The 25,589-nt window shown below is 37.4% G+C and overlaps 1 protein-coding gene across 1 annotated transcript in view; it reads left to right on the top strand.

The window, feature by feature from the left end:
* TLE1 (TLE family member 1, transcriptional corepressor) overlaps positions 1-25,589 on the top strand; it is a gene marked incomplete at its 5' end in the record, with an annotated part of 68,780 nt that overhangs the window by 18,337 nt on the left and 24,854 nt on the right. The window contains 4 exons of the mRNA XM_010176807.2: positions 655-717; positions 1,625-1,699; positions 17,874-18,078; positions 18,824-18,840. Coding sequence (XP_010175109.1) covers positions 655-717; positions 1,625-1,699; positions 17,874-18,078; positions 18,824-18,840 — 360 coding nt within the window. The remainder of the gene's footprint in view (positions 1-654; positions 718-1,624; positions 1,700-17,873; positions 18,079-18,823; positions 18,841-25,589) is intronic.

Here is a 25,589-nt window from a genome sequence, read left to right as displayed (position 1 = left end):
CTGGTTCCTAGCCTTATTGTTCTCCTGTTACTCACAGTTTCACTAACTTGTTGTTATTGACTACCACATTTTTCCAATCTGATTCTTCCGCTAGTCTGCATTATTTTAATTCTCTCTCAGTATGAATGTTAGAAGTCTGTACCTTTTATCTCCATTCTGCCTTACTTCTGTTTTGGTATTTCATTTGTACTCCTGATGGTGCGTTTCTGTCAGCAAAACTGATTTTACCTTCTAATAGGCAGATAAAATTGATCATGAAAGAAACGTTTTTCTTCCATGCCTGTCACCTTCATGGTATGCTGCTTGGTAATTTGAGTAATAATAAATCTACCTTTTAAAAGGCTTTATCCTGGACTTAATGGATTTCAAAAATGCTTTACTTGTTAATGAGTTAAGTACAAGGACCAGATTTGTGCCTAAATGTGTATACAGATTAGGTGCTTTGGACATGGCAGATGTCCTAGAGTAGCTAGCTAAATCTCTGTCCTCATCTGGGTTTATTTGTATATTAACTATTTATATTTGCAGGAGTATGAAGATGTGGAATTTTTGTTACTTTCTTCACTGTGTGAACTTAGTATAATCCTGTACACTAGTTAATATATGACAACAAACCAAAACCACACTTTTAATCAAAATACTTTTCCTCTATAGACAGAAATCGCCAAGAGATTGAATACAATCTGTGCACAAGTCATCCCATTTTTGTCTCAGGAAGTAAGTAAAACTGTTCAGCTGTTAAAGTACAATTATGTTGCTTTTCTGTTTGCAAATTAGCTAGTTTTAAAACACAAGTGTAAGGAACATCTGGTGTAGCTGAAGTGTGCAAACCCCCTGCTAATTTGGTCTAACAAATCTGAATTCAAACTAGTGACTGGCTCAGCCTCATTCATTGCCTGAGGAGAGTGGGAGTCTATAAAATATTACCAATGCAACAAAATGCTTTCATTTCTAATCATGGTGATTGCTGATTTGATATTCTGTTGTCAAATGTGAATCTAGTGAAATATGCATGCTTATCTTGTCTACGTAATTTGCATCAAATTTTAGTGTAAAAGGTGAGTAGTTAGCTCAGGTGCGAAACACTGTTTAAGGTTCTGAACCTACATCTGGTCTGAATCACTGCAGTTGTAGTATATTGTGGGCAGCTGCTGTTACATTTTGAAGCCTGTCATTTTGGATATACCTTTTCAAACTCTGTGGTTTACAAAGAGTGTTTGTATTTCTTGTTGAGTTCAGTGAAGCACTTCTTTTCCCTGTTCAGAATTTCAGTAGGTTTTGCTGTGTGGGCACAGAGTATATGAACGTTAAAATTGACACTAGTGTGAAGTTTACATTATCATCCTGTCAGCTCAATTAGAAACTGATTATTAATTTGCCAGAAAATTAATGTTGAAGTGGTATAGGGGAAAAGGTGAACTGGCTGCCTTCAGAGCTCTTGTTTGCTTTTAAACAGGTGAGAAATTGGGCAGTGTTACCTTTTTCCTGTATAAGATGTCTTGCAATAGGTAGCAGGGACTTCTGCAGAGAAACCAGTTATTCAGGTGTTTGTGATCTTGGTTTGATTTGGTGAGGTCAATACCTTAACACAAATTCCTCCCCATACCCCTTCTTCTTTTAATAGCATCAGCAGCAAGTGGCCCAAGCTGTAGAACGTGCCAAACAAGTGACCATGGCTGAACTGAATGCCATCATCGGGGTACGTGGCCTTCCAGGTCTACCTCCTACAGTGTGTATAACTTGCTTTCATATCTTACTGCTTTGCTATTTTTAAAATAGTTTTAATGTTTTGATTGCCCAACATTGCTGAAGTTCTTGCCTTGCTTCACACAGATTTTGGCAGGGATAAAGTTAATATTTTACTTTGTGAGAAAATAATTTTGTGCAGCAAAGCTGTGCCTAACAAAACCTTTCCTGCAAGAAATGTAATGATTAGGGGAGTTGCTTGTTTATTTGTAGGTACTGTATGTCAGTTTGATCTAGTTACCTTTGCCTCATGCTTTTTGTGACACTTGAATTCTTGCAGCCTGTACAACTGTTCATTCTTCTTTCTTTCTCTCCCTTTCTTGTGAATCTTTCATGAATTTTAAATTAGCAAGCTACTGAAAAGAAACTTCACTTGCTTTTGAAGTAGTATTAATTGTCTGACACAGTGTTCTAATAGCCTTTCACCAAGTATGTGCTTCTAAATATGCTGAAATAAGTTAATACCACTTACTTGTGACTGGTTGTCAATCACAAGACATTTGCTTTGTATTAATGAACTTTCTGAACCATACATTCCTTCCACTGCATGAGTTCATTTCCCCGCCACTCAGTCTAGAATATTTCTCATGTTTTCTGTCCTTCCAGACTAAGTGAAAGAAGTAGCCGAAACAAGAACCCGTCCTTTCTGATTTTATTCATATGTGAGCGCCTTGAGCGGATTCAAATTACTCATTTATCAATTTATGTTAATTGCTTGTGAGAAGATGCCCTGCTGGTCTTTATAGTTCGCTCAGACACTTTGTAATGATAATTAGACATGCTGCTGTACGGATTAACAGTGCCATAGTCCAATGACGTCTACAGACAATGGAACCAGTTAATCCATCTGTGCTTAAAATTACATCCCAACTGGAGATGGGAAAAAAAAAATAGGAGTGAGGGAGGATTAAAAGAATGAGCCTCAGCTTGAAAACTCTCCTTTCATCAGTTTCTCAATTGCAGATCTGCAGTTGGTTTGCCTGTGGTAAGCTATTGGCAGTCAATTAGGTGAAATAAACTGGGAGGGTGACCTTCATTTCCTTTTAATAGCTTTTCCTCCCTGAAATGGGGAGCTTCAGTGGATTTTCAGCTTAAATTTTATTCAAGCTGCTTTATTACACTTGACAGATTAGCTTTGCATAAACAGATCCCCCCCCAAATCTGCACTGTTTTTTCCCTTCGTATCAAATTTTGACTGTTACTTAGTTGATTTGCTAATCACATCTTAGAAACCCACACAATTACATCTGTATTTGTCACAATCTCCTCTGTGCTCTTCTTGTGTAATGAATTACTTTATAAATACCTGGTTTGATCTTTGAAATACGGCACATGTATGTTTGTGGTATTTGATTAACAAAGATTAGATTTTATTAACAAAGATTAGATTACAATTTTTAAAATTAATTACTTCTGTAGGATGAAAATGGAATGGACAACTCCTTTTAATGAACTAATTTTAAAGAATATTTTATGCAATAAATGGAAATATGTATTAAAATATACTTTAAAACATTCTTGCTGGACTTAAGATAGTGCTACTTAGCCAAACCAATCATGTCATGTACCTCTTTTTAAAGTCTGCACAATATAGTATTTTAAAAGCAATAGGATCTACAAGTACCACATGCAATTAAGAACTTTTTTTTTTTTTGAGGAGGGGAGGAAGCTCTTCGGAAACAGGAATAGACGCCTCAACCGTTTTTGGTTTTAAATTATCTAAGATTCACCAAAAGAGATGCTTTCCTGTGTCTTCTGAAAGACTTCTGAATGATGTCATACAAATTCAAAACTGTGAATGAGGAGATGGACATGATGAGCACAAAATTTCTTTGATCATGTAGATGCATGCATATACATAATGCTAAAATTAGATGTATATCAGTGATCTTTTGCAGTCTTACATGATCAGTAATTATCTTGTGCTACACAATAAGTTTCATGCTCTGACATATACTTGATTTTGTTTGGAAGGGATGGTGTGCATCCTGGAAAATCTGAATAGCATAAAATTGGGTTGACAATTCAGTAGACCTTTGCTCCCCCTCACTGAACACGCAGCATGTCAAGCCCTCTCCCCAGAGAGGAGAACACATCAGAAGCCTGTCTGTTCCTACAAGCGGCAGCTGCACCGGGAGTGAGCGGGGCCCAGTGTGATAGCAGCTGTCAGTATTGTTCAGGGACCCGACTTAGTGTGAAGAACAATGGAACGGCCATGCTGTTAAAGTGCAGTGTCTTTCAAGATAAGTAAAGAAATAGTAATTTAACGGTTTAGACATTTATTATGAGCATGAAAGATCATGAAACTTCTTTTCAGAATGCAAATAGGCTGGAGCAATCTGTAACGATAGAAGGTGCAATCGAATAGCCTCTGGTGTCATACTGCTGAGAGGCTTATGTACAATGGATTTTGAGGATAGGAGGAAAGTTTAATTTTCCTAGCTGATGTTCACTTGTGTAGTTTCTCTCGATTAGGTAAAATCTGCATTTGTGTCAGGGTTTTACTTTTTTCCCCTTTCTTTCTGTCAGTACAGGCCATTGGTGATTCAAGAGTTTCCCAACTGGCTTGCATGAGTTAAAGCAACTCCTGTTGCTGCTGGGCCATATGTGAATTCTGGAACAAAGCCTTTAATTAGTGGGAATAACTTCTTGCAATACAAGATGATTTTGACCTATCTTTTTTTTACACTTTTTTTTTTTTTTTTTTTTTCATTTCCATTTGAAAAGGTGGAAGCCTATTAGAGGACAGACTGTGAGGACAGGGTTTTTTAGTCTCATGGAACTGAGTTTTTTTTCAGAGAATTCACCTGCAAAGTCAAAAGCCAGGCTTTGGAATTGATGCATATTAAGCACATACAAAACAGAATGAAAAAATTGACACTTTTAAATAATATAGTTGGACTCAGCGAGCTTGTAAGCAGTGCTAATCTTCTGTGTCGATTAAACATTTCTTAATTAAGAACTGTGGATGATATTTGGTTATTAACAGTCATACCTCTAGCCTTATACTTTTCTGGCATGTTCTTGAAGGCTTTAACTTCCAGCCATACACTGGGATTGTAGTGTAGGTAAACAGCCTCCTTGCCAGTTTTTTCAAATGGCACTCTTTAGTATTAGTTAGATTAAAGTTGAATGAAGTAGCCATTTTGCTAGATAAATAGTAAACAAAACAGAAACCACTGACTTAAAAGATAAGTGCATCTGTTAACTCCTTGGTGATGTTGCAGGCAGTATCCATGTTTAGGGTTAAGGGAGAATCCAGATCGTAATATGAAAGAATTGGGTGGATTACAATGGTTTAACTTGAAGGGGTTTGTTTTTTTGTTGTTGTTTTTTATTTGTTTGTTTGTTTGGGTTTTCGGTTTTGTGGTTTGTTTTGTTTTGTTTTTGTCAGAGATATTAAAGTTCATGCTGGGAAGTGAGAAATTTGTTAGATTTACTTTCAGATTAATAAATTAGGTAGTTTTATGCATAGAATACGCAAATACCTGCATGGGAAATACAAGCAGCAAACTGGAATCTTTTTTAGCATTGCATGTTAGATGCACAATTTCAGTGCACCACTGAGTAGTCAGGTATGTCTTGTTTTGCCTTTTGTGGTGGGTTGCTAATGGTTCTGTGAAATATGTACCTTTTGGATTGACAGTACTCTTGAGACAGATTGAGTTGTAGGCCTCTGAGAGGCCTCTCCACTGTTGCATGAGGTGATTGGCTGAAGGATTAGCAAAACGTGGGATTATTTTTTTTTCTCTCTCTTGGCTGTGGTTGCCCGCTATCTCTGGGATTGTAGTGTGTGAAGCTTAAGAGGATGAGGTTAACCTCTTGAGGGTTTATTCTTCTGAGTGTGTAGTTAATCCTTAGAAAGCCTATAAATAACTAGACTGTATGTTTCATCATAAAATATAAATACAGACTAGAGCAGAAATGAATGCAGAACTTAGTGCAAGGGAAGAACTAAGCAGCTGTAGCATTACTTTAGATCCTTCTCAACCGTGATCTGCGTTATATGCTGAGGGAGGGGAAATTGCCTAGCTCTTTTAAATTTAATAAAATGAGATGTAGTGAGCACAAGACACTATTGTCCTCACTTTTAACATAAACTAGCTAACCCCAAGTCAAACTCTGTGACGATAGGAACTGTATTGTGTGGCAAAATTCTGGGTTATTCTTCATAATTTACTTTTTTAAAACACGTAGAAATCTTAATTACATGCTAAGATTCTGTCATGGTGGGTGCTTTTAGAATACACGGGTTCCAGACTTGTAAACTAAGTTTAAAATAGGTAGCAAAGGAAGAAAGTATTTGACAGCATGATAATTGGCATTATCAAAATAGCAGTCTGCAAACAATGGTGAGATTTTTGTTAGTGCCACTACGTTTGGAGGAAAAATAAAGTGTTATTGATGTGTATTGGTAGCTTGTCCTACTCAAAACAGAAAACTCGGGAGAAAGTGTGTAAAATGTGAATGAATGGATAGCATTAACCAAACCTAGTTTCCACTTGATACACACACATGACCACACTTTCTTCTGTTTTACTAATGTCTGATTTACATTCACACTTGAAATGAGACAAGTGGGGAGCTGGAGTAGGTGAAGAATCAGTATCCAGAGATAAAAATGTGATGTGACCTGTAGTGCTCCCCTTGAAAGAAGTCTGATAAAGAGGTTTGGAAGATGAAGGAATTGGATGGGAAGAATGAATTGGTTGGCTCAGACAAAAGAGAAACTCAGCTGAGACTGCACATAAGGTGAAATCAAATGCAAAGAAATTAGTTGAGTAAGGATGAAGAAAAGCATGGTCATGGAGTTGTCCTGCAACATGAGTAGCCACAGAGAAAGGTGCTGGGCATTCACATGTTGAACGATGTAGAACTGTAAGTTGGACTACTTTGCAGTAGGAAGGAGGTGCAAAGAATAAAGTTCCGAAAGGAACTAAGGTCTAGTTTTGAGAAGCAAAAGCACTGATGCACTAAGGTGAACTGTCAGTGTGTTGATGGGAGTGGTGTGGACTGCACGAACTATACCTGTAACTGGGTGACTGTGACAAAGATGGAGTCAGTGGAAATAGGAAAGTGCAGAGACATAGGTGCAGAGGGACTGGAGGAAGATACAGGGGAACACAAGTACTGTAAATCCTAAACATTGGAAATGTGCAAGAAAACAGCAACCCACTGTTTTTCATGGGGGAAAAGCAAGGCAAACTGTCAAGATAGGGGGCTGTGTGGGAGGACTGGAAAAGAAGGGAGAGAAGCTTGCTTTCCTTGTTCTTGTGCAGGGTGAGACTAGCATAGGCATTTGGGATAACTTTAGGAAATATTAAAGGCAGGGCAAAGGCAGTTTGTATGGCAGGCTTCTGGAACTCTTCAATATGCTGAAGAGTTTGTATCAACTGTAGGATTCCTAGTATCTGGTCTCTGCCTTATTTTATCTTTTTTTCCTAGTATTTGCTGAACTACCAGGATTGCCATCTTGTGTAACAATTTCCTGATAAGGTCCAGTACTGTTTTTAAATGTGCTGTCTAACTGTAGCTCTTTAAATTGAGTAGTTAAAAGCAGTAGTACTGAGGTAGTAAAAAAAAGGATTACCAAAAGTAGATTGCTGAATTGCATGTTCAGAAGTGATAGTAACTTAGTAGGTGGAAGTCCTTATAGAGTATATAGGAAATTCCAAGAGTCTTGTCTGTAGCTTGGAACAGAAAACAAAAATCAATGTAAAGCTTTTCTCATGACTGATGTATTTTTCATTCTTTGCTATTGGTGAAATGTTTTTGTAGATAGTAGTAGCTGGGACAGAAGAATGATGAAGATAATTTTAAAATACTATATTTAACTTCTGGATTTTAATTTACTAAGAAGCCTTTCTACTCTGTCATTACATCTTCTCCTTCATGTTCAGCAAGACTTAAATTTTGGAGACTAAAAGAGCCTGGAAAGAAAATAAATACTTTTTAAGATAATCATATGTAAGTAATACAACCCCCAAGAGTAATATCTTAAGTCATTTCCAAACTGGTACATGCTTGAACTAGTTGTTTTTGGCTGCTGTGGCAGCAGGAACATGCTTTTGAAGTGTCATTGCATGGTAATGGCATGCTAATGGTAGCTGAAAAGGCAAATATGTAGATTTGAGGTTAGAAGGTGAGTAATTGCAGAAATTCATGGTTGCCCCAGAAAAAAAAAAAAAAATGGGCTGGTAGTTTCTTCAAACCAGAAGCAATGTGTGCTGACAGCTTCATTCTAGAGGCTTAAGGCTTACATCTGAGTCTTCAGAGAAAGCGATGTGTACTTGTCTAAAATTAAAGAAAAGCTTTGTTCTTGAACTGACTTACACTGACAGTGATCAAAAGAATGTAACTGGTTTCAGAAAACCAGCCTTTGTCTTGTCTGGCCTGAGAAAATTTAAGGTTGTCTTCTGTGGTTTTTTAAAATGTGGTTTTGAATTTGTTACTTTCTTTTAGAGTCTGGGAAGTCATTTGGTGAGGACATGTTTTCCTGCACAAGGATAACTTTTTCTGGTTTTACTCTGTCTCTACCCTTCCACTCCCTCCTGCCCTGTGGCATCTGTCCTTTGTAAAGGCTTCTCTGGTTCCTCCATTGTTGCAATGTCTTTTTCCTCCAATGAGACTTCAGCTTTGCTTGTTTGTCCCTTGTTTCTTCAGAGTTTAGCCTAAGGGGAAAAAAACAAAACAAAACAAAAAACCCCCAAACATTATTAATACAAGGATCCTTAGAACTTGCTCTTCTGACTTGTTTCCTTTTTTTTCCCTGTAAACTATTTGAGACAGAAACTGTTCTTAAGCCAGACCTGTAATATATATTTTTAGAAGAGTAGCTATCAATATAAAATCTATATATACAAACACACAGAAGAACTTTTGTATTTTTGTATAAAAGTATAAACAATCTGTATGTATGTAATATATACAGAATAATATGTGCACTATAAAGGGTATAATATATGTAGTATATAAAAATATATTGATATAAGATATAAAATACATCATTGTGTATATATGATATATAAAATGTTGTATATGTGTGTGTATACCTGTAAGGTTATGCTAGCAAAATGGCTTCTTTAGTTCGTGGGCGCTGCTTGTTGTGTTGCCAACTTAGCTGCTGGTACCAGCACTAGCCATGCTTTGATGGGTCTGCACTTGGTACACACTACTGAGTTTTAGGTTGTCTTACAGCGCCTAAAAGTGTGGAGGAGGGAAGAAAATCCTTTTCTGTTGGCAAAAGCCCTTAGGTGGATGCAGCTACACTAGTGGAGTGCTAATGCACCTTGGGGAGAAGATGTCGCTGAACTGGAAGAATTCGATCTGCTGGCAATACCCTGTGCCCTTGCTGCAGGGCTCTGCCAATGTGGGACAATCTGCGGAGGCTCCACAGCGTAGCTAGGCAGCTTGGGCAGATCTTCTCTTGTGAAGGTGCCAGTCATGCTGGTAGGACTATAGAATTATTCCCTCTATGACAATGGGATGTGAAAAGTCTTGGCATTTAACAATTATCATTAAATTTTTGTTAAGTAGTTAATTGCTGATTGCTGTAGGGGAAAAACAGCTGATGTGCTCTCATTCACTGGGTGTGGTGACAAATTATTTGGGTGGGGTCACCCACAGCTGTCATTACTGTTTACAAGACTGATCTTTTTGAAGAGCCCTCAAGTGTAATTATCTCTTTTTCTTTCTAATTTCTGTGCCTAGGCTTGCCCTCCAAAATGCCGGAAAGAAGGGCAGAGAAAGGTAGCTGTTTAAAGTGAGACAGAAAAGCACAGCAAAGATCAGAGCTGCCGCCCAGCATTGGTGCTAAGGAAAAGATAAGAGTGCTTCTTTCTCCCTGCAGTCTGTATGTCTGCGATCTATAATGGTGATGTGGGAGCCAGTCAATGGTTAATAAGCTACCGTTGGAAATTATTTTTATATTTGCGAGCACTGAAGACCTGTTTCTCAGTTGTATAGGTGTAAAGCTAACTCGAGTATTAAAATTTAAAAATGAGATCCTGTGATTCAACAGAAGTACTGGGTGTGTGCTTGTAGGTAGGCTGGTACTAACTATGTAATTCAGACTGATAGCAACCCAAGCCTTTCTTGTGCTGAAAGACTTAATTTTCTTTTTTTTTTTTTTTTTTTTTTTTTTAGATTGTAATCGAGAACCATAAACTTCTAGTTTGTTTTTTTTTTTTTAATAGGTGGCAGAAGGGCTTAGTTTATTAGTGTTTTTGATCAGCAGAGCAGTGAAATACAACTTCTCAGCCTTATTTCAGTTACCTTACAGATGAAGTTAACTTGTGAGTAAAGGACTGCTTGGGGAGTGTGTGCAGTGGAAGCTGCCTTTGTCCCAGTATAACATCAGTTTTCTGGTTTTTGTGAGGCAGTTTATGCAATCCCTTACTGCTTAAAAAAGTTGATGTGCAGTTGAGATTTTAGTGTGGTTTGTGTTGTTTGAACAAGTGCAAACAGGAACTGTGAAAAACTTCAAAGAGCTTTCTGTTCAGAAATTTAGTTTAAAGCAGATGTCTATAGTAGAAAATAATAACAAAGAACAAACCTAAGATAACTTTTTCATATTCTTTTTGACTGATATTTGCTTTCTCGCATCAATTCTCTACGCAGTAATGTTTGATTTTTTTTTTTTTTTTTTTTTTTTCCCAGTGGAAGTGGAAAATAAATGGTAAGACCTAAAGATGCTATCCTATGCATCTTCTGTAATGCATGAAAAAGGGGTTGTTCCCATGAGACAGTTGTACCTTTAAATAATCATGCCACTGCCACACAGATTTTATATGTATGAAATGGATGGCTTTGGCTAGCTTTTGCCGATACTGTCCTTCCGTGGACTTAAATTTCTGTGGTACAATGACATTTCACGTGGTTTATAAATGGAAGAGGCTTGATGAAGACACTGTTTCTTTGTTCTGAAGGGCCATTCTCTTACCACACCCAAAGCACTGTGTCTTATTCACATAATGGATAGTTTTCAAATAACTTCTACAAAACTACAAAGGCTCCATTTGCAGCTCACTAACTAGAGATGCAGTGGTTGGCACTTTCAAGTTTATTTACTGTGGTGTAGTGTAGCTTCCTCTGTGTCAGAATAAAATTTGAGCATTTAGAAGAACAGGAAGTAAGGAAACCAAATGAACCAACATAAACCACAGATGTTTCAAAGGAATTAGGTAGAAAATTAAGCAATGGTACTAGTAGCTGATTCTCATGTTTTCTAAAACACATTTAAACAGGGGTAAAACAGTAAGCAAGAATAATTGCAGAATCACAGAATGCCTAAGGTTAGAAGGGACCCCTGGAATACCTCCTCTGCTGAAGCATGACCACCAAGAGGCAGTTGTGCAGGACTATATCTGTGTACCTTTTAGTATCTCCAAGGATGGAGACTCCACAACCTCCCTGGGCAACCTACGCCAGTGCTCAATCACCATCACAGTAAAAAAAGCGTTTTATGATGTTCAGGAGGAATCTCCAGTGTTTCACTTTTGTGCCTGCTGCCTCTTGCCCTGTTATTGGGCTATCCAAAGATGATTAAGAGACTGGAGCATCTTGTGTATGAGGACAGACTGGAGAGAACTGGGACTGTTTAGCCTTCTATAAGACCATTGTTCTATTCTCTCCCGTATGTCCATGTCTCTCTTGCACTGGGCAGCCCAGAACTGTATGCAATATTCCAGCTGTGGCCTCAACAGTGATGAATAGAAGGGAAGGATCACCTCCATCGACTTGGTGGCAATATTTTGTCTAATGCAGCCCAGCTTCCATTCACCTAATTTGCCATAAGGGCACATTGCTGGCTCATGTTCAACTTTGTGTCTGCCAGGACTCCCAGGTCATTTTCTCCAAAGCTGCTTTCCAGCTGGTTGGCCTCCAGCATATATTGGTACATGGGGTTTTTTCCTTATGATGAAGGGCTTTGCACTTCCCCTTGCTGAACTTCATGAGATTCCTTTTTCCAGCTTGTTGAGGTCCCTGTGAATGGTAACACAGCCATCTGGTGTATCAGTCACTCCTCCCAGTTTTGTGTCACCAGCAAAAGAAAGCAAACTCATAGCTTAGTTTTGCAGATTGCTGCTATGGAACCTGAAGATGAGGGTTCAAATAAGTCAGAAGGAAGTGTCTTGTAGGAACTGCTAGCTCACTTTGTGATTGGTTAGTCTAATGGTTATATTATCAAGGAAAAGGAAACATCCAATACCAATGAAGAGGAAACAGAGCTTCTGCTGCTGAAGGAAACTTAGAAAATGGAGTAGTAAGCAATCCATACTGGGTAGCTTATATTATAGAATCAGAGAATGTTTTGGATTGCAAGAGACCTTCAGAGATCAAGTCCAGCCCTCCTGCCATGGGCTGGACTTCACTCAATCAGGTTGCGCAAAGCCCTGTTCAGCCTGACCTTGAGCGCTTCCAGGGATGAGGAAGTGTTCCACAACCTCTCTGGGCAAGCTGTTCCAGTATCTCACTACCTCCAGTTAAATGGCAAGAATGTTGTGAGGGACTGTATCAAAGGTCTTCCAGAAGTTTAGGTAGATGATACCTGTTACTCTTCCCTTGTCTACTGATGTAGTCACTCCATTGTAGAAGAATGTGGATATATTCTTAAGGGCCGTTGCTTGTCATCCTGCAATATATTCTTCACTGAATACTGAAATATGAAATAGCTGAAATAATCTTTTGACAGAAACTTAAATGCAAGTATTAATCCATGGCTTAGACTGACTGATGAGTTTATTCCTGCTAGTTTTGACTGTTGATAGTGTGTGTGGTGTGTGCAGGGTTTGGGGCTTTTTTAGAATGTGGGAGAACACTGGATCTGACAAGAGCATAATCTTGAGTTGTGAACTTTTCTGAAAGGTTATATTTGCAGTGTTGGTTTTAAGACTGTTTCTAAACAGTGAGGGAGAAGGTTAAACTACCACAGTTAGAGCTTGGTTGGCTAGCTGTATGTACTCGGACAGTGGCCCTCATGTTCATTAGCCATAGATACTTGGTACAGGTTCTCACTTCCTTCTGCTATGCAAGCAAGCAAATAAGAAACCTGAAGATTTCCCTTTGGGAAAGGAGAGAATATGGCAATGAAGTTGAACACAATAATACATGGGTTTTTTCTCATGTTTTTCTGCCTGCTTGAGTTTAAAAAAAATCACATTTTTTTCATTTTTACAGAAGTTGGTGTGAAATAGTGCCCTTTATATTTTAGGTCTCTAAATGACTTTTGTGCTTTCCAGGTATTTTTTCAGAACACTTCTGTGGAGCTTGGGGGAATCTTCTGATAGTATTACTGGTGCTAGAGGTGGTAAAGTTTTGAAAAATTTTTCTACTCTCAGAGTTTATTTAGAAGGATGTAAGAGAAGACAGCTATTGTAGTTTGGGACCAGGCGTAACCTGTTTTCCGCTTTTCATGTACAGTTACATCTGAATTGTTAATTCAGTGCTTTTCAATAGGTACTGAAGAGTACGTTGTACATCTCTTTATGAGCAGAAGAATGCTCTTAAGTGTTTAACACTAGGAATTCAAAACTAGATTTTTAAGTAAGCCGAAGGTGTTTGTGACCTCAACAGAGCTACTTTAAGATGGGAAGTGGGATTGTAGGAGCTATTGCTGTCTTGATAAGCAAGGAGCCTAAAGGAGGTATATCACTGTTTATGTATAGGAAGTGTGTTTCATAAAGACTTAATAACTCTCTTTCTGGAAGTCTCTGGCAGGAATTGAAAATTAATTCCAAATTTTAAGTCCTGATTAAAGACCTCTCTATAACTGGAACTTGCCTAGGATGTTGCAGGTGAAAAACTGTACTTCCTTTAAACTTCTTTTAAAATTCACAGAATCACAGAATGGTAGGGGTTGGAAGGAAGCTCTGAGGATCATCTAGTCTAACGCCCCTGATAAAGCAGGTTCACCTAGAGCAAGGTGCACAGGACAGCATCCAGATGGGTTTTTAACATCTCCAGAGAAGGAGACTCCACAACCTCTCTGGGCAGCCTGTTCCAGTGCTCTGTCATCCTCACTGTGAAGAATTTTTGCCTCATGTTTAAGTGGAACTTCCTGTGTTCCAGCTTGTGCCTGTTGTCCCTTGTCCTATCTCTGGCCACCACTGAAAAGAGTCTGGTCCCATTCTCTTGACACCTCTTGACAAATTGTTTGGAGGTGCTTGCTCAGAGAAGCAAATGATGTGTTTTTCTTATGTTCATTTTTGGGTCTTTGCGGTCTGTTTAGGAAGATACTAAAAAGAAAAGAAAAATTGAGGCAGCAAAACCTACCTCTAGACAGTATAGTAAGCTAAATTTACTGTTTCTTTTCTCCCTTTGCAAATATGAAGAACTTCTGGTTTTGCAACAAAATTTTGGGTGAACTAAAAAAATCACCTTTTAAAATCACTACTATGCCTTTAAAATCACTGCTGTGGCTAATCATCTCAGTGCAGTCACTTATGCATGCATCATTGCCATCTTCTCTACCTTCCCCCTTCCTCCTGAAAGTGGACTCAGCCCTTGCTCTGCAAGTAGTGATAATAATTGTTACTAAGAGGGACCTGTTACTTATCCTTTTTGGAGCATATTTCTTATGGAAGGTGTCTAGTTTTTAATTGACTGGTAATGAACATGCCTAGTAGACCATGATACTGCTGCCAACTTACTCAATTTTATATCTCACTGCTACTAAGCTCTTAGAAGGTGACAGAGCAGCCATTAGTGTCTTTGAAGTGATGGGAAAGTGATTATATGCATATAACAATTGTTTCTAGGATCTACTATGGCAAATGTTACTAAATATATCTGGTAAGCGCTGCTGTTATCCATTTCCCTGGTTTTCAGTTTCTTCCTGTGTGTAGCCCATGTTCCCTTTTCCCCTTCTGGAAAGAGAATAAAATATACTTTCAAAAATTAAAGTTTTCTAAATAAAAAGAGCATGAACTTCTGGAAAGGATCGCTTTTATGTGTTAAGGAGAACTTTAAACCTGTTATGAACAGGTAATATATAAACAATACATCAATATACTTCAGTCTTAAACAACAGTGAGCCCCAAATAATAAACATTGAATTACATTATAACTTTGTTGGCTTAAAAGACTATGATCAGGTTTTCAATCTTAAGTCTTTTTTAACATAATTGGGTGTTTAAGCATCTTTCAGTACCATTTTCCTCAGCTATCCTCAGTAACCATTTTTGCAAAGCTGCTAAGATGTTATGCAGAGTGATGCATTTCCACTTAAAGCTCTTGTATGCTGTTCCGCACCTTAACCTGGGTATTGCTCCCCACCGTTTATATGCAGTCCTGTCAGACAAACAGGATGTAGCCTTTCTCATCACATACTTTCAGCTTCAAAACCTGTTAGAAAGGATTAATCCATTCCTTATTTCTGGGACTTTGGAAATACCCTGTGAGTAAGCTACAAAGCAGAGCCAGGGAAATTGTGGGTAATGTGTCCCGAACAGTTTGATTTCTAAAGATGTTTAAGCTATGCTTTCTGAAACCATGTGAGTTGTTTGCTAATTAAACCAAGCAAGAGAAGCATGAATAAAAGGGATCTTCACAAGCTTCCTGAAGGGATAGGGACAAGAATGGAAATTAATTTCCTTTTTTGACTTTCCCATGCCTATACTGCAAAACAAACTAATTTGATCTCACTGTTGGAGAAGGGAGATTTTTCTCGACAAAACCAATTTGGAAGGGTTAAACTACTTCTTATTCTTAGCTAATGGTATACCACAACTAGGTAATCCAGTGTGGTGGTGCACCTGAGGACAAGTAAGACCAATACCATGAATGCAGTACAGTACTTCTGATGTGTGTTGTCTCATGGCTGGAGTGCAGATGACTGAGCTGGCTTAAGTGGTCAACGAGGAAGGGATTGACTAAGATACCAACTCTCTAAGAGAGCCTGCCTAAACATCAGGTTGCCTCCTCATTTGAGGAAACATGCTGGAAACTACTAAAGTCTTAATAAAAGTCTGTGAGAACAGAGATGTCCTCTTGTTCTTTAGAGGCTTGATTAAAAAAACAAAAACAAACCACAAAAAAGCCCTCCAAACAACCCCTAAAACCACCACTAAACCCAAAACCACAAATAAAACCAAAACCAAATAAAACCTCCCGCAGTCCCGTCAGACTGGTGTTCTTTACTGATAGGTCTCCAGTTAAATGAAGTTTTACTAGCAATAGCTTCTTGATTTTGTAGCAGATGGTCTACTGCTTTAACTAGTCCAAATAAAAGTGATTCTTAATACTTCTTTCAACATGTTACTTTTTGGGTTGTTGTTAACACTTTAAAATAGAAGAAAAGAACTACCTCTCTTTTACCTTGTTTTTTACATGTACTAAGAAGTTGTCAAGCATAGTGATCAAATGAACATACTGCAGTGAAGGCTAGCAAGTCTTTTTATGAAACATCAGAAAATAAGTTCCTGATAAATGGTTGAAGAAAGATTTGGTAAACTTGTGACTTTATAGAATTGACTAGAGGGATTGTGATAAATTTTAAGAATTGACTTGTATATAAAAAATAAGTAAATGATGGCTGCATTTGCAGTTGGTAGAGCAGAAAAGTGAAAGATTAGCAGGTCCAGTCCAGAGTTCTTCAGTGTCAGTTATTTCTGTCTACATACATTTATAAATGGCTCAAGGCATGTCTTGGGATGGGGTTCTGAGAAATAAAAGTGTAGGGGTGCAGTAGTTGTCTAAATAGTAATAATAGTCATTCATATGCCAGTAGATGTTACACAGATATTGTTGACAGTTTGCCTTGAAGAGTCTTAGGACCTATGGAAGCAGATAAAATATTTTTTGATTGCTTTGAGTTGAGTTATTTTAGAGTAACTTGTGAAATACTGTGAGCTTTAGTCTAGGTATGATTTCAGTAGCTGTCAGCAGTACTGTAACAATTTTGCCTGCTCTTACAGGACCACTAGCATTCACCAGGTCAAACTCTAACGTCTAACTGAGCTCGTCCTGTTCAGACGTTTGCTTATCTGTCTTCTCTTTGATCTCACGAATTGAGTGGTACTCTATCTTTTTTCATGGTATCTACCTTCAGCAGAGGGATGGTGGAGCGTGACCAAGGTGGAGAGGTTTGTTCTGTCTTCTGTTCATATGCCCAGGCACAAGGAAGCAGGAAAGATGCAGAAAATCTGTTTACCTGTAGCAAACTAAAGGGGAGCTATAACTAAGCTAAAGGTGGTTTTGAAGCTTAATTTTCTAAATAAATCTGTGCTGAGCATTTTGGACAAATTAAATGGTTAGCTGAACTTGGACAATATTAATAAAACCATAATAGCTCTAACCAGAAAATATCTTAATATTTAAACTATGGGGAATTCATTCCATTATAAGGGATCTGTTTCTAAAATTGCTCACAGGTTTTTTGACAGATGAGTTAGTGTCTCATTATGATATTGATCTTATAGGCTGCTTTTGAAACAGATGGAGGTATTTTAATTCATTAATAGCATGTTTCTTGTTGGGAATTCCATGATCTTATTGATGCTGTCTGGAATACCTGGATTTTAAGCTCAAAGTTGGGTCATAAACACAGTGTTGGTTCATAATTTCTTTTTTTGTTCAAAAGCTTGACTAGAATAAAATACAAATTTAACTATAGTAAATATGAAATTGAGCAGTCTTTTAGGTTTTTTAATATTAAAAATGGAAACCTACTTACTGTTTTCAAACTGGGGGAAGAGAGGGGGGTGAATTTAAATCAGTCTTGCCAGTGAAACTTTTTTTTCCCCCAGAGCAGTGATACTCCTTTCTATAGAAACGGGAAAGTATTTGTGCCTTCTGCTGCTACTGTTTGTCACTGGTGATGCTGTGGCAGGCAGTAACTGCCCAGAACAACCTACAGTGGTTGAACCTATTCCTTGGGCTGCAGAACAAGTATCCAGCTAGCCTTTTTTGGTTTATGGGATGTGAGCAGAGCGGTCCACAGACAGCGTGATATAATGCAGTATGTATAGTGTGGAGAGACAAAGAGGAGAGGCTAGGTTTAAAACAAACAAACAAAAAAAGAAAAAATCCACTGTTGATTCTCAGTCTCCCTAACCAAATGTCTCCCTTCTTCCCAAACTATGTGCTCTGCTTTGTTCTTCTGGGGATGATGATACCACTGGGAACAGCAGCAGCAGTTGCAGGCTCAACATCTCTCCCATGGCCATGGACCTCCAGTGCCTCTAACACCACATCCATCGGGACTTCAGCCTCCAGGAATCCCTCCACTTGGAAGCAGTGCTGGCCTTCTTGCCCTTTCTAGTGCTTTGGGTGGGCAGTCTCACTTGGCAATAAAAGATGACAAGAAGCATCACGATGCAGAACACCACAGAGGTGAGAGGCATGGCAGGCCTGATTAGGACATTGTCAAATTTGCGCATTGCTGCAAATTTTGTGCATCTCTAAAGAATTCAAGTTATATAGAATGAGAAAAAACTGCTGGCAAACTTAAAAATGTCTGCATATATACCACTGAAGCAAAATTCAGCTTGGAATTTTTCAGTATTTTAAAAGGGGATCACTAGGTGTCACCTGCTCTGTAGTTTGCTGGGCATTTTGACATCCTGGTAAATGCTTAGTTGTTAATACCAGTGGCCTGCACCATATTGTGGAAAACTGTTAAACTGCATAATGGGTAATTTTTTCAAAAGCAGTAATGTTGTTAAATGGGTGGGTGGGAAGGTAGGGGGAACAAGATGTTAAATTTTGAAGTGAATGTGTTCAGACAAAATGTTTAGGTAATTGCATCTGTTACTTTAGTTTCATAGGCTTAAATTCTAGTATGCAATTAAATATTGGGCAAAATTGCACTTGACTAATTTTTGAAAAGAAAATAAGTTATTCTGTTATGAAATAAAACTAGGCTTTGTGTATGGTTAAACTGTAAATCATGTTTACAAAATACTGTAATTTTCAGGAAATCACTGTATTAGGAATGTGCAATGACTTATATAAATAAAAGCCATTTTAAAACTGTTTGCGGCTTGTGTTCTAATTTTTTCCCCCCTTTTTTATTTCTGTTCTTGCCTCTGTGTCTGAACGGGCATGTCTGTGCATTTCTTGGTTACTGCGGGAGCAGACAGAGAGCCAGGCACAGTAAGTACCAACATTCCTGGTAATGTTTCCACTTCTACATAATGTAATAATCAGACATTGTGCTGTTTGTCTGTTTTGTCTTCCTTTTAGTCAGTTTCATGATACTAGTCATATGCATTTTGTGTTGAGATATCTTTTGGCTTGTGCAGAACACCAGGTTATTGTTTGGAGAACAGTATGAATCATATTTGTTTCTGAGCAGAATGATTTTGGGAAGGCTTGAACTTTAGTTTGCTTATTGAGGTTGGGGGACAAAATGCAAATCCAGTAGGACAATGCAACTTAAAGTATAGCATTATTAGTCAGAGTTAAGATTTTTTCCTCTAGGAGTTTCAGGAATTAGAGTTGCAGAACAGGTGAGAAATTTAAAATTCATTTGTCATTATCGCGTTTGGCCCTAGGAGTTTCTTTAACTGAATCTATTTAAGCTGTGTACTGATGTCTTTACTGGTTAATTTGTGCTTCAGGTATAACATCCATAGCAATACTTTCTTTGCCTTTAGATATATGCTATAATAGAATTGGTCTAAAACAATTTTATCCGAAAACCAGACAAAGAACTACTTCGTTACAGCTTTTTATACTGTTGTGTTTTTGAGTGATACTTATATATTAAACTGTTGGAGGTGGGCATGTGCAACTTTCACATGATTTTTACTAGGAAAGCTGATTCTGCTTCTTGATGTCACAGGTGAATTTGGGCTCTCTTTTGTTTCTTTTTCTCAATTGGAAAAGACAAGAAGTAGGCAAAGTTATTTGACATTTATCTTTACGATACTAAACTTCTGATTTGTATTACTGAGCTTTTTTTAAATATACTAAGGCTTGACAGTCATTTACTGGAAACTATCTGTGTATCTTTTGCAGCAGTCTTTTGTTTCTAGATTACTATGGAGGAAGCATTCATTTCTGCTTGCTTAATGTTATCAATGACAATGTAACTATGGAAATAATTTTAAGCTGGGTTTTCCTGAAACCTTATAGTTACTGTACTTCTTTGAGTGCGACATTTTCTTTGAGTGGGACATTTTCTTTGAGTGATGTTAGTCAAGTGCAGGATTCTCAGCATCTTTTCTTAAGAGCTAAGAAAGGAGGTTTGCAGTGTGTGTCTGTGTCCACACACATGCACATGGGGAGTAATGGCTTTGTGTTTTACTTTGGTTGTTACATTATCTCTCCTTGCCCTTTTCCCATCCTCCCCTGCCCTGTCTGTCATGGACTTTGCTAAAGGGTTTTTGAGTTTAAAATCAGATGCTTCACAGTGCTGTGAAATTTGGACTCTGAATTCATCTTGTAGCTGAGAATAGTTCTTGCCTATGGAAGGAGAACTGTAAAAAATTAAACCCGGCTTTTGTGTTGTGTGAGATTTGCATTATCACTTGCTTAGTTTACTAAGTTTAGTAACTTAAGCTTAGTTTACTTATGTCAATTTTATTTAATTAAAGTACATAAAATTGTTGCTACAGTTACTTCTGTCTCTGTATGTGTAACTCATGATTGCTTGGCTGTTATCTGTAGTAGGTTTTTTTATGCTGGGTTTACCACTAAGGAACCTTTAAACAATCTGAGGCTTTATTTCATAGAAGAACTTTGCTGTATGGATATATTGAGTTCAGGCTACTACACTGTGGGGGCCATATTTTCTTTTCAGTCCCAGTGGGGAATACTACTTCATAATTAAACTTTAATAGTTTAATAGCTGAATACAGGTAAACTTGAATTTAAAATTGTTTAAACTATGTTGCATTAGAATCTTGGCTTAACAGTAAATTATATCTTCAATGAAAGAATCATAATTCAAGTGATAGTCAAGTTCAGATCTGTGGCTAAAATGATCAGCTGGGAATGATTTATTCTTTGAACTTCTCTAATTTTCTTATATTTTTAATGGATTCCTTATTAATTTAAAATATATTTTTAAGGATTAATGTAAAATTGGTCATAAGTACACAAGGCATACAAGCATGTCTGTTTAATTATTACAGGTGGTTCCAACTGAGTAGAAAGGCTTTTACTTTCCAAATTACTTTGACATCTGGGTCACCAAGATAAGGTTAATTTTATTTTGAGAGTAACATTTTAAGTGTAATGGTGCTGCCAGAAATCCTGACAAAGGCTGGCTTTCATCATCCAAGACACCAAAACCAATACTGTCTGTTAGTTACCTAAATTACCATGATATTTGGTATCACTGTGCAGTTCTACAGTATGATTTCCATCAAATTCTGTGACCTTTCAGTAGCATCAGTAGAAGCTGACAGTTTTAAATGTGTAAGTTTGAAAGACTACAATTTATTACTTGCCTGTTTGGTTTTGAATTGAGGGGTTTTTGACAAAACTTTGAGTTAAAGTGTATTGTGACACGGTATTTGAGCATGTTCATTTTTAAATGAGATCTGTTGGGTTTTTTTTTTTTTATCTCCTTAGGCAGTTAAGGAGTCATTAACTTTTATGTATTGTATGTTTACATGTATGCTTCTTGGCCTTTATGAAGAGAGTATTGTTTTCCATTATATAGCTTGTAATCAAAAAAACTTGGATTTCTTTATTCAGTTGTGTCTTTTATTGACTCTGTCAACTTGAAGACTGTAAAATTTGACTTATCTTTATGGATGCAAACCATAAATTAGTTTCAGCAGAAGCTACTCACACAGAAGAGCTATGGGATACAAAGGAACATGAGGCTGATGACAAGCAACAAGAGGGTTGGGGTGGTCTGATATAAATTTTTATGGAAACTCTGATTCTGACAAATATTAGCTAGAAAATAGCAATATCAATGTAAACTTTATTCTCTGTTAATGTCTCCCTATTATTGCATCAATGTGGAGAGTGAATCAAATCCATTTAAGCTTCTAGATTTCCTTATTCCTAATATAAACATGCTAGTCTAAATATAACTTAAAATGGTGGGTGAAAAGAGGGCAAAGTCTGTAGCTTTCCATTGCTGGTAATTTAAAATAAAACTCCTGACTTTATAATTCAACGTTTAGATTGTTGTCATGTGTGTTTTCAAGAAACATATTCAACAAATGGAAGTTAATGATTCTTGAGTTGAATAACTTTAAGTGCAAACTTCTGTGCTTCCCTGGGGGATGTTCAAGTGCTAGTCCCTCTTCCAACCGCCACTGTGTTCCTATGAGTGAGCCCTGACAATGAGCAGTGGGACTGCTGAGCAGATGATGTTTTGGTTGTAGATGTTAGGCTTGATCCTGTTTTGCCTACTCAACAAGGGATTGCATTTGTTTCTGTCTACATATGGAAATCTGTAGGTAGCACTTCTGTGTGGTGCAGTGGCACAGGTCCAGTGTAGGGGTTAAATGAACACAGGGGCCCTGCTTGGTGGTAACAGCAAGCGCAAGTTGTCAGCTATAGTAACTGGCTGTGAAGGTAGGTGGGTGCAGTTGGTTTGGATCTACAGTGAGTCAGTGAATGGCCAAGCACAGAGCAAGTGTGTTGTGTTTCTTTGGGGGAAAGGGGAGTGGGGGGGATAAGGAGCCTAACACTAGAGAGAATCTGAAGCGGGACCAGGTGATGTTGAACCATGTGCACAGATGTGATGTAAATACTGTTATTCAATTGCTGTAATGATCAGCATAAAGTTAATTGTCAGTTCTGTATGTTCTGGTGAGTTGTCTGTGCTGTATTATAACTGAGGCTAAATGAGATACTTTAGGCTCTCAGCCTCTACTTCTGGCACACCTACTTGGTAGTTTGGAAGTAGTCCTTATGGGGAACAGCACGGCAGTTGAAGTGCATTTGGATAATGTGCATCATATTCCTAATAGGGAACCTGCCTCCTCTCTCTGTGCATCATGACTAGGTTTTCATTTCACATTTGCTGCTGGTGGTTTCAGTGTTTAACTTTTGCTGGCAGCAAAGTTGCTTCAGGATCGTGAGTTGACTGTTCTACAGCCCTTATGCAGTCTGTTAACTGACAGGAAGCAGTGATACATTAAGCTTTTTTTCCTCTTTCAAGCCTTACTTGAAGAAAAGAGATTCATGTGAATAAATTTTGAATTATCGGAAGAAAAAGAAAACATTTACATAAAACTGGTTTTGACCATTCATGATTCACAGATGTTGCATTGGTAATCCCTAATAAACTGAACTCCTAGTATGAAAGCAAGGATTATCCTCAATTATGCGTCTAGTCTGTTGAAATTAAGACAAAACAAAAACTGATGTAGTGCAATTTATCTGTAGGAAATCGAGTTTGCATGTATATATCTTACTGCCCTTTTTGTAGAAACTGATTATTGTTGAAGGTCAATCCCAACTGAAAATTTCTGTAGCATTATTTAAAAAATATTATAGCTAAAATAAATATGCTTCCCCTAGTTTTGAAAATAAGTCAGATGTTAGTAGGCCTGAATTACAAAGAACTAAATTGATTTTTTATTTATTTATTTATTTATTTTATTAAGAGAAGATAAGGAGAACCCTATAGTTGCAAAGCTGTTGCTGCTCTTAGCTGGCCCTATGCTTGATAGTGAACATATAGCAAATGTAAACTCTGACAGCTGAAATGAGGAAAGGTGGCTTTAAGTAAGCTGTCCTCACTGTACCCTGAACAACATTATGTCACTAACAGATGTCAGTAGCCCAAGGCTTATATGATCATGTCTTTCACAGTTCTTGTTTGAATTTTCATTTATTTCCTTTGTTGCTTTAGTGTTCTGGATAAGCACTGTTTTAAAAGATGCATATTTTCATAATGTTGAATGAAATTTTACACAATTGGTGGTTTGAATTATGGTAGGTTACAGTAGCAAGCTATTTTTTTCATAAAAAGTTATACTTTACCTGATTTTAGTCACAATTGTCACGTACTCCTAAGGGAAACAAAACAGTAACTTTTTAATTATTGAGTTTGCTGTTAAGTTTTGCCAGAGTAACAGCACAGTCTTGTTTGCAACTGCCAGTATAGCTATTGTGAAATAAGCTGCTCTACAAAAGCTTCTAGCATGGATGCTCTGATTCCAGAGAACAGTGCTTTGAATTAACGTGGTAAATTAAAGATCCGCAGTGCAAGAATTACCATAGGGGAGACGTTTTGCAAATCAGGGTTGTGAGGACAGTAGATGATTATTACATGTTTATGTGATAACTAAGTCTTTTGAGGAAGAATCAAATCTAATAATCTTTGTTTGGCATTTAAAACACAGTGGGAGTGAGGTGTACCTAGGAGTTCCTAGATATTTTTCACAGTATTGAAATTCTATAAGGCAAACTGTACAGAATATTATCAGCATTGTCTAAGTAGACTTTACATTAAAACAGAAAAAAAAAATATAAGCCATTGTAGTTACACATATTTGATGCCTAAATTTGCAAGTTGGTCCTGGCACTTCTGTGTAATAACTTCAATAGCAGGGTTGCTAATTTTTTCCCAGCTGCTACCCCTTTGCCATCTTTCCATTGTTCATGCTTAATTTTGGCAATTAAAACAAGGAACAGAATTTATTCTTCTACTACATTTGCCTTCATTGTTTTCCTCTAAGCTCTTCAGTAGTAAAATAGATTTTTTAAAAATATTTTTTTGTTAGGGGAAGTATCTCTTAACTAAGACTTTCCTCCTTAAGCAAAGACATTTGCAGTACTCAAATCTGTAGTCAAGTTTGAATTGACACCTTGCTTCTTAAGATGTTTCTACTGCCACAGACATCAGACAGGAAGGATTCAATATTAAAATGTTGAAGATGTTTTGTTTTGTTTTGTTTTGTTTTTTTTCAAACTAGCGAATCCCTGAGTTTGTGTGTATCTGGGAGGAGATGAGGGGTTAAATTCAGACTTATTTGTCAAGGCAATTAGTTCAGTGATCCAACAAGCCCACCTTTTAGCTGCAATAGATAGTGGTAAAGACATTATTTTCAGCTACTTTATAATGAATTTCATTAGACCCTCCTATATGCTTTATGTAAGTCCCTTTGGCATTTGTTTAGCTTGAACAGTCATGAATAAAAGAGCTTAGAGTTCATTTTGAAGTGCATCTTCTGAAGTAGGAAAAAGGTTCAGATTGCCTTATGGACCCCATTTTGTTTTCCTTCTTCCTGGGACTAAACATTAATGTCTGGGTAATGTTTTACCCTGACATCTTCAGGTTTTAAAGGGGAAGCAAATCAGTACACAGTTCACTGGCTATTAGTATATGTTTATGATATATTAAGAATAAATATCTCTGGCTCTTGGGTAGATCTAAGTATTTCCTTTGAGGGCTTACACTTATAGTATGTATGTTGGTATTAGGATTTTCTCTTGCGAGCAATATGTGTACATGTGTAAATAATTATTCACTTCTATATTTATGTGAGCTTCTATTTATTTATGTAAGCAGGTACTTGGCTTTTAGGATCTAGGCTTACCAGGTCTTTGTTAAAGGAGATTTTTTTTTCTGAACTCTTTCAGTATTGTTCACAGCATTAACACATCACTGAACAAATTGCCCTCTTGCATATGCTAATCCTGCGCTTAAAAGAGCTCATTGTAACACGTTTTAATGCTTTATCTGGAACGGAGATGGAGATGGGAATCAGGCATGTCAAATTGTCATGTGACTGAAAAATGTCTAAAATGCTTTTTTCTTTGGGTCAACACTTTGTACTTAGCATAACTTAGCAAGAATGAAAGCAGTCCATGAAGTCTGACAAAAAGATTAGTCTTTTGTCTTTTGTGTATGTGTGTTGGCCTCAGTTTTTCAGATCAAGTCTGATTAAACAACACTTTAGCCTTAATTTCACACTCATAGT

Source organism: Antrostomus carolinensis, unplaced genomic scaffold (genome assembly GCF_000700745.2).
Source record: "Antrostomus carolinensis isolate BGI_N321 unplaced genomic scaffold, ASM70074v2 scaffold12361, whole genome shotgun sequence".
Classification (NCBI taxonomy): domain Eukaryota; kingdom Metazoa; phylum Chordata; class Aves; order Caprimulgiformes; family Caprimulgidae; genus Antrostomus; species Antrostomus carolinensis.
The sequence above is the reverse complement of the archived record's forward strand: the minus strand, read 5'-3'. Positions and strand labels throughout refer to the sequence as shown.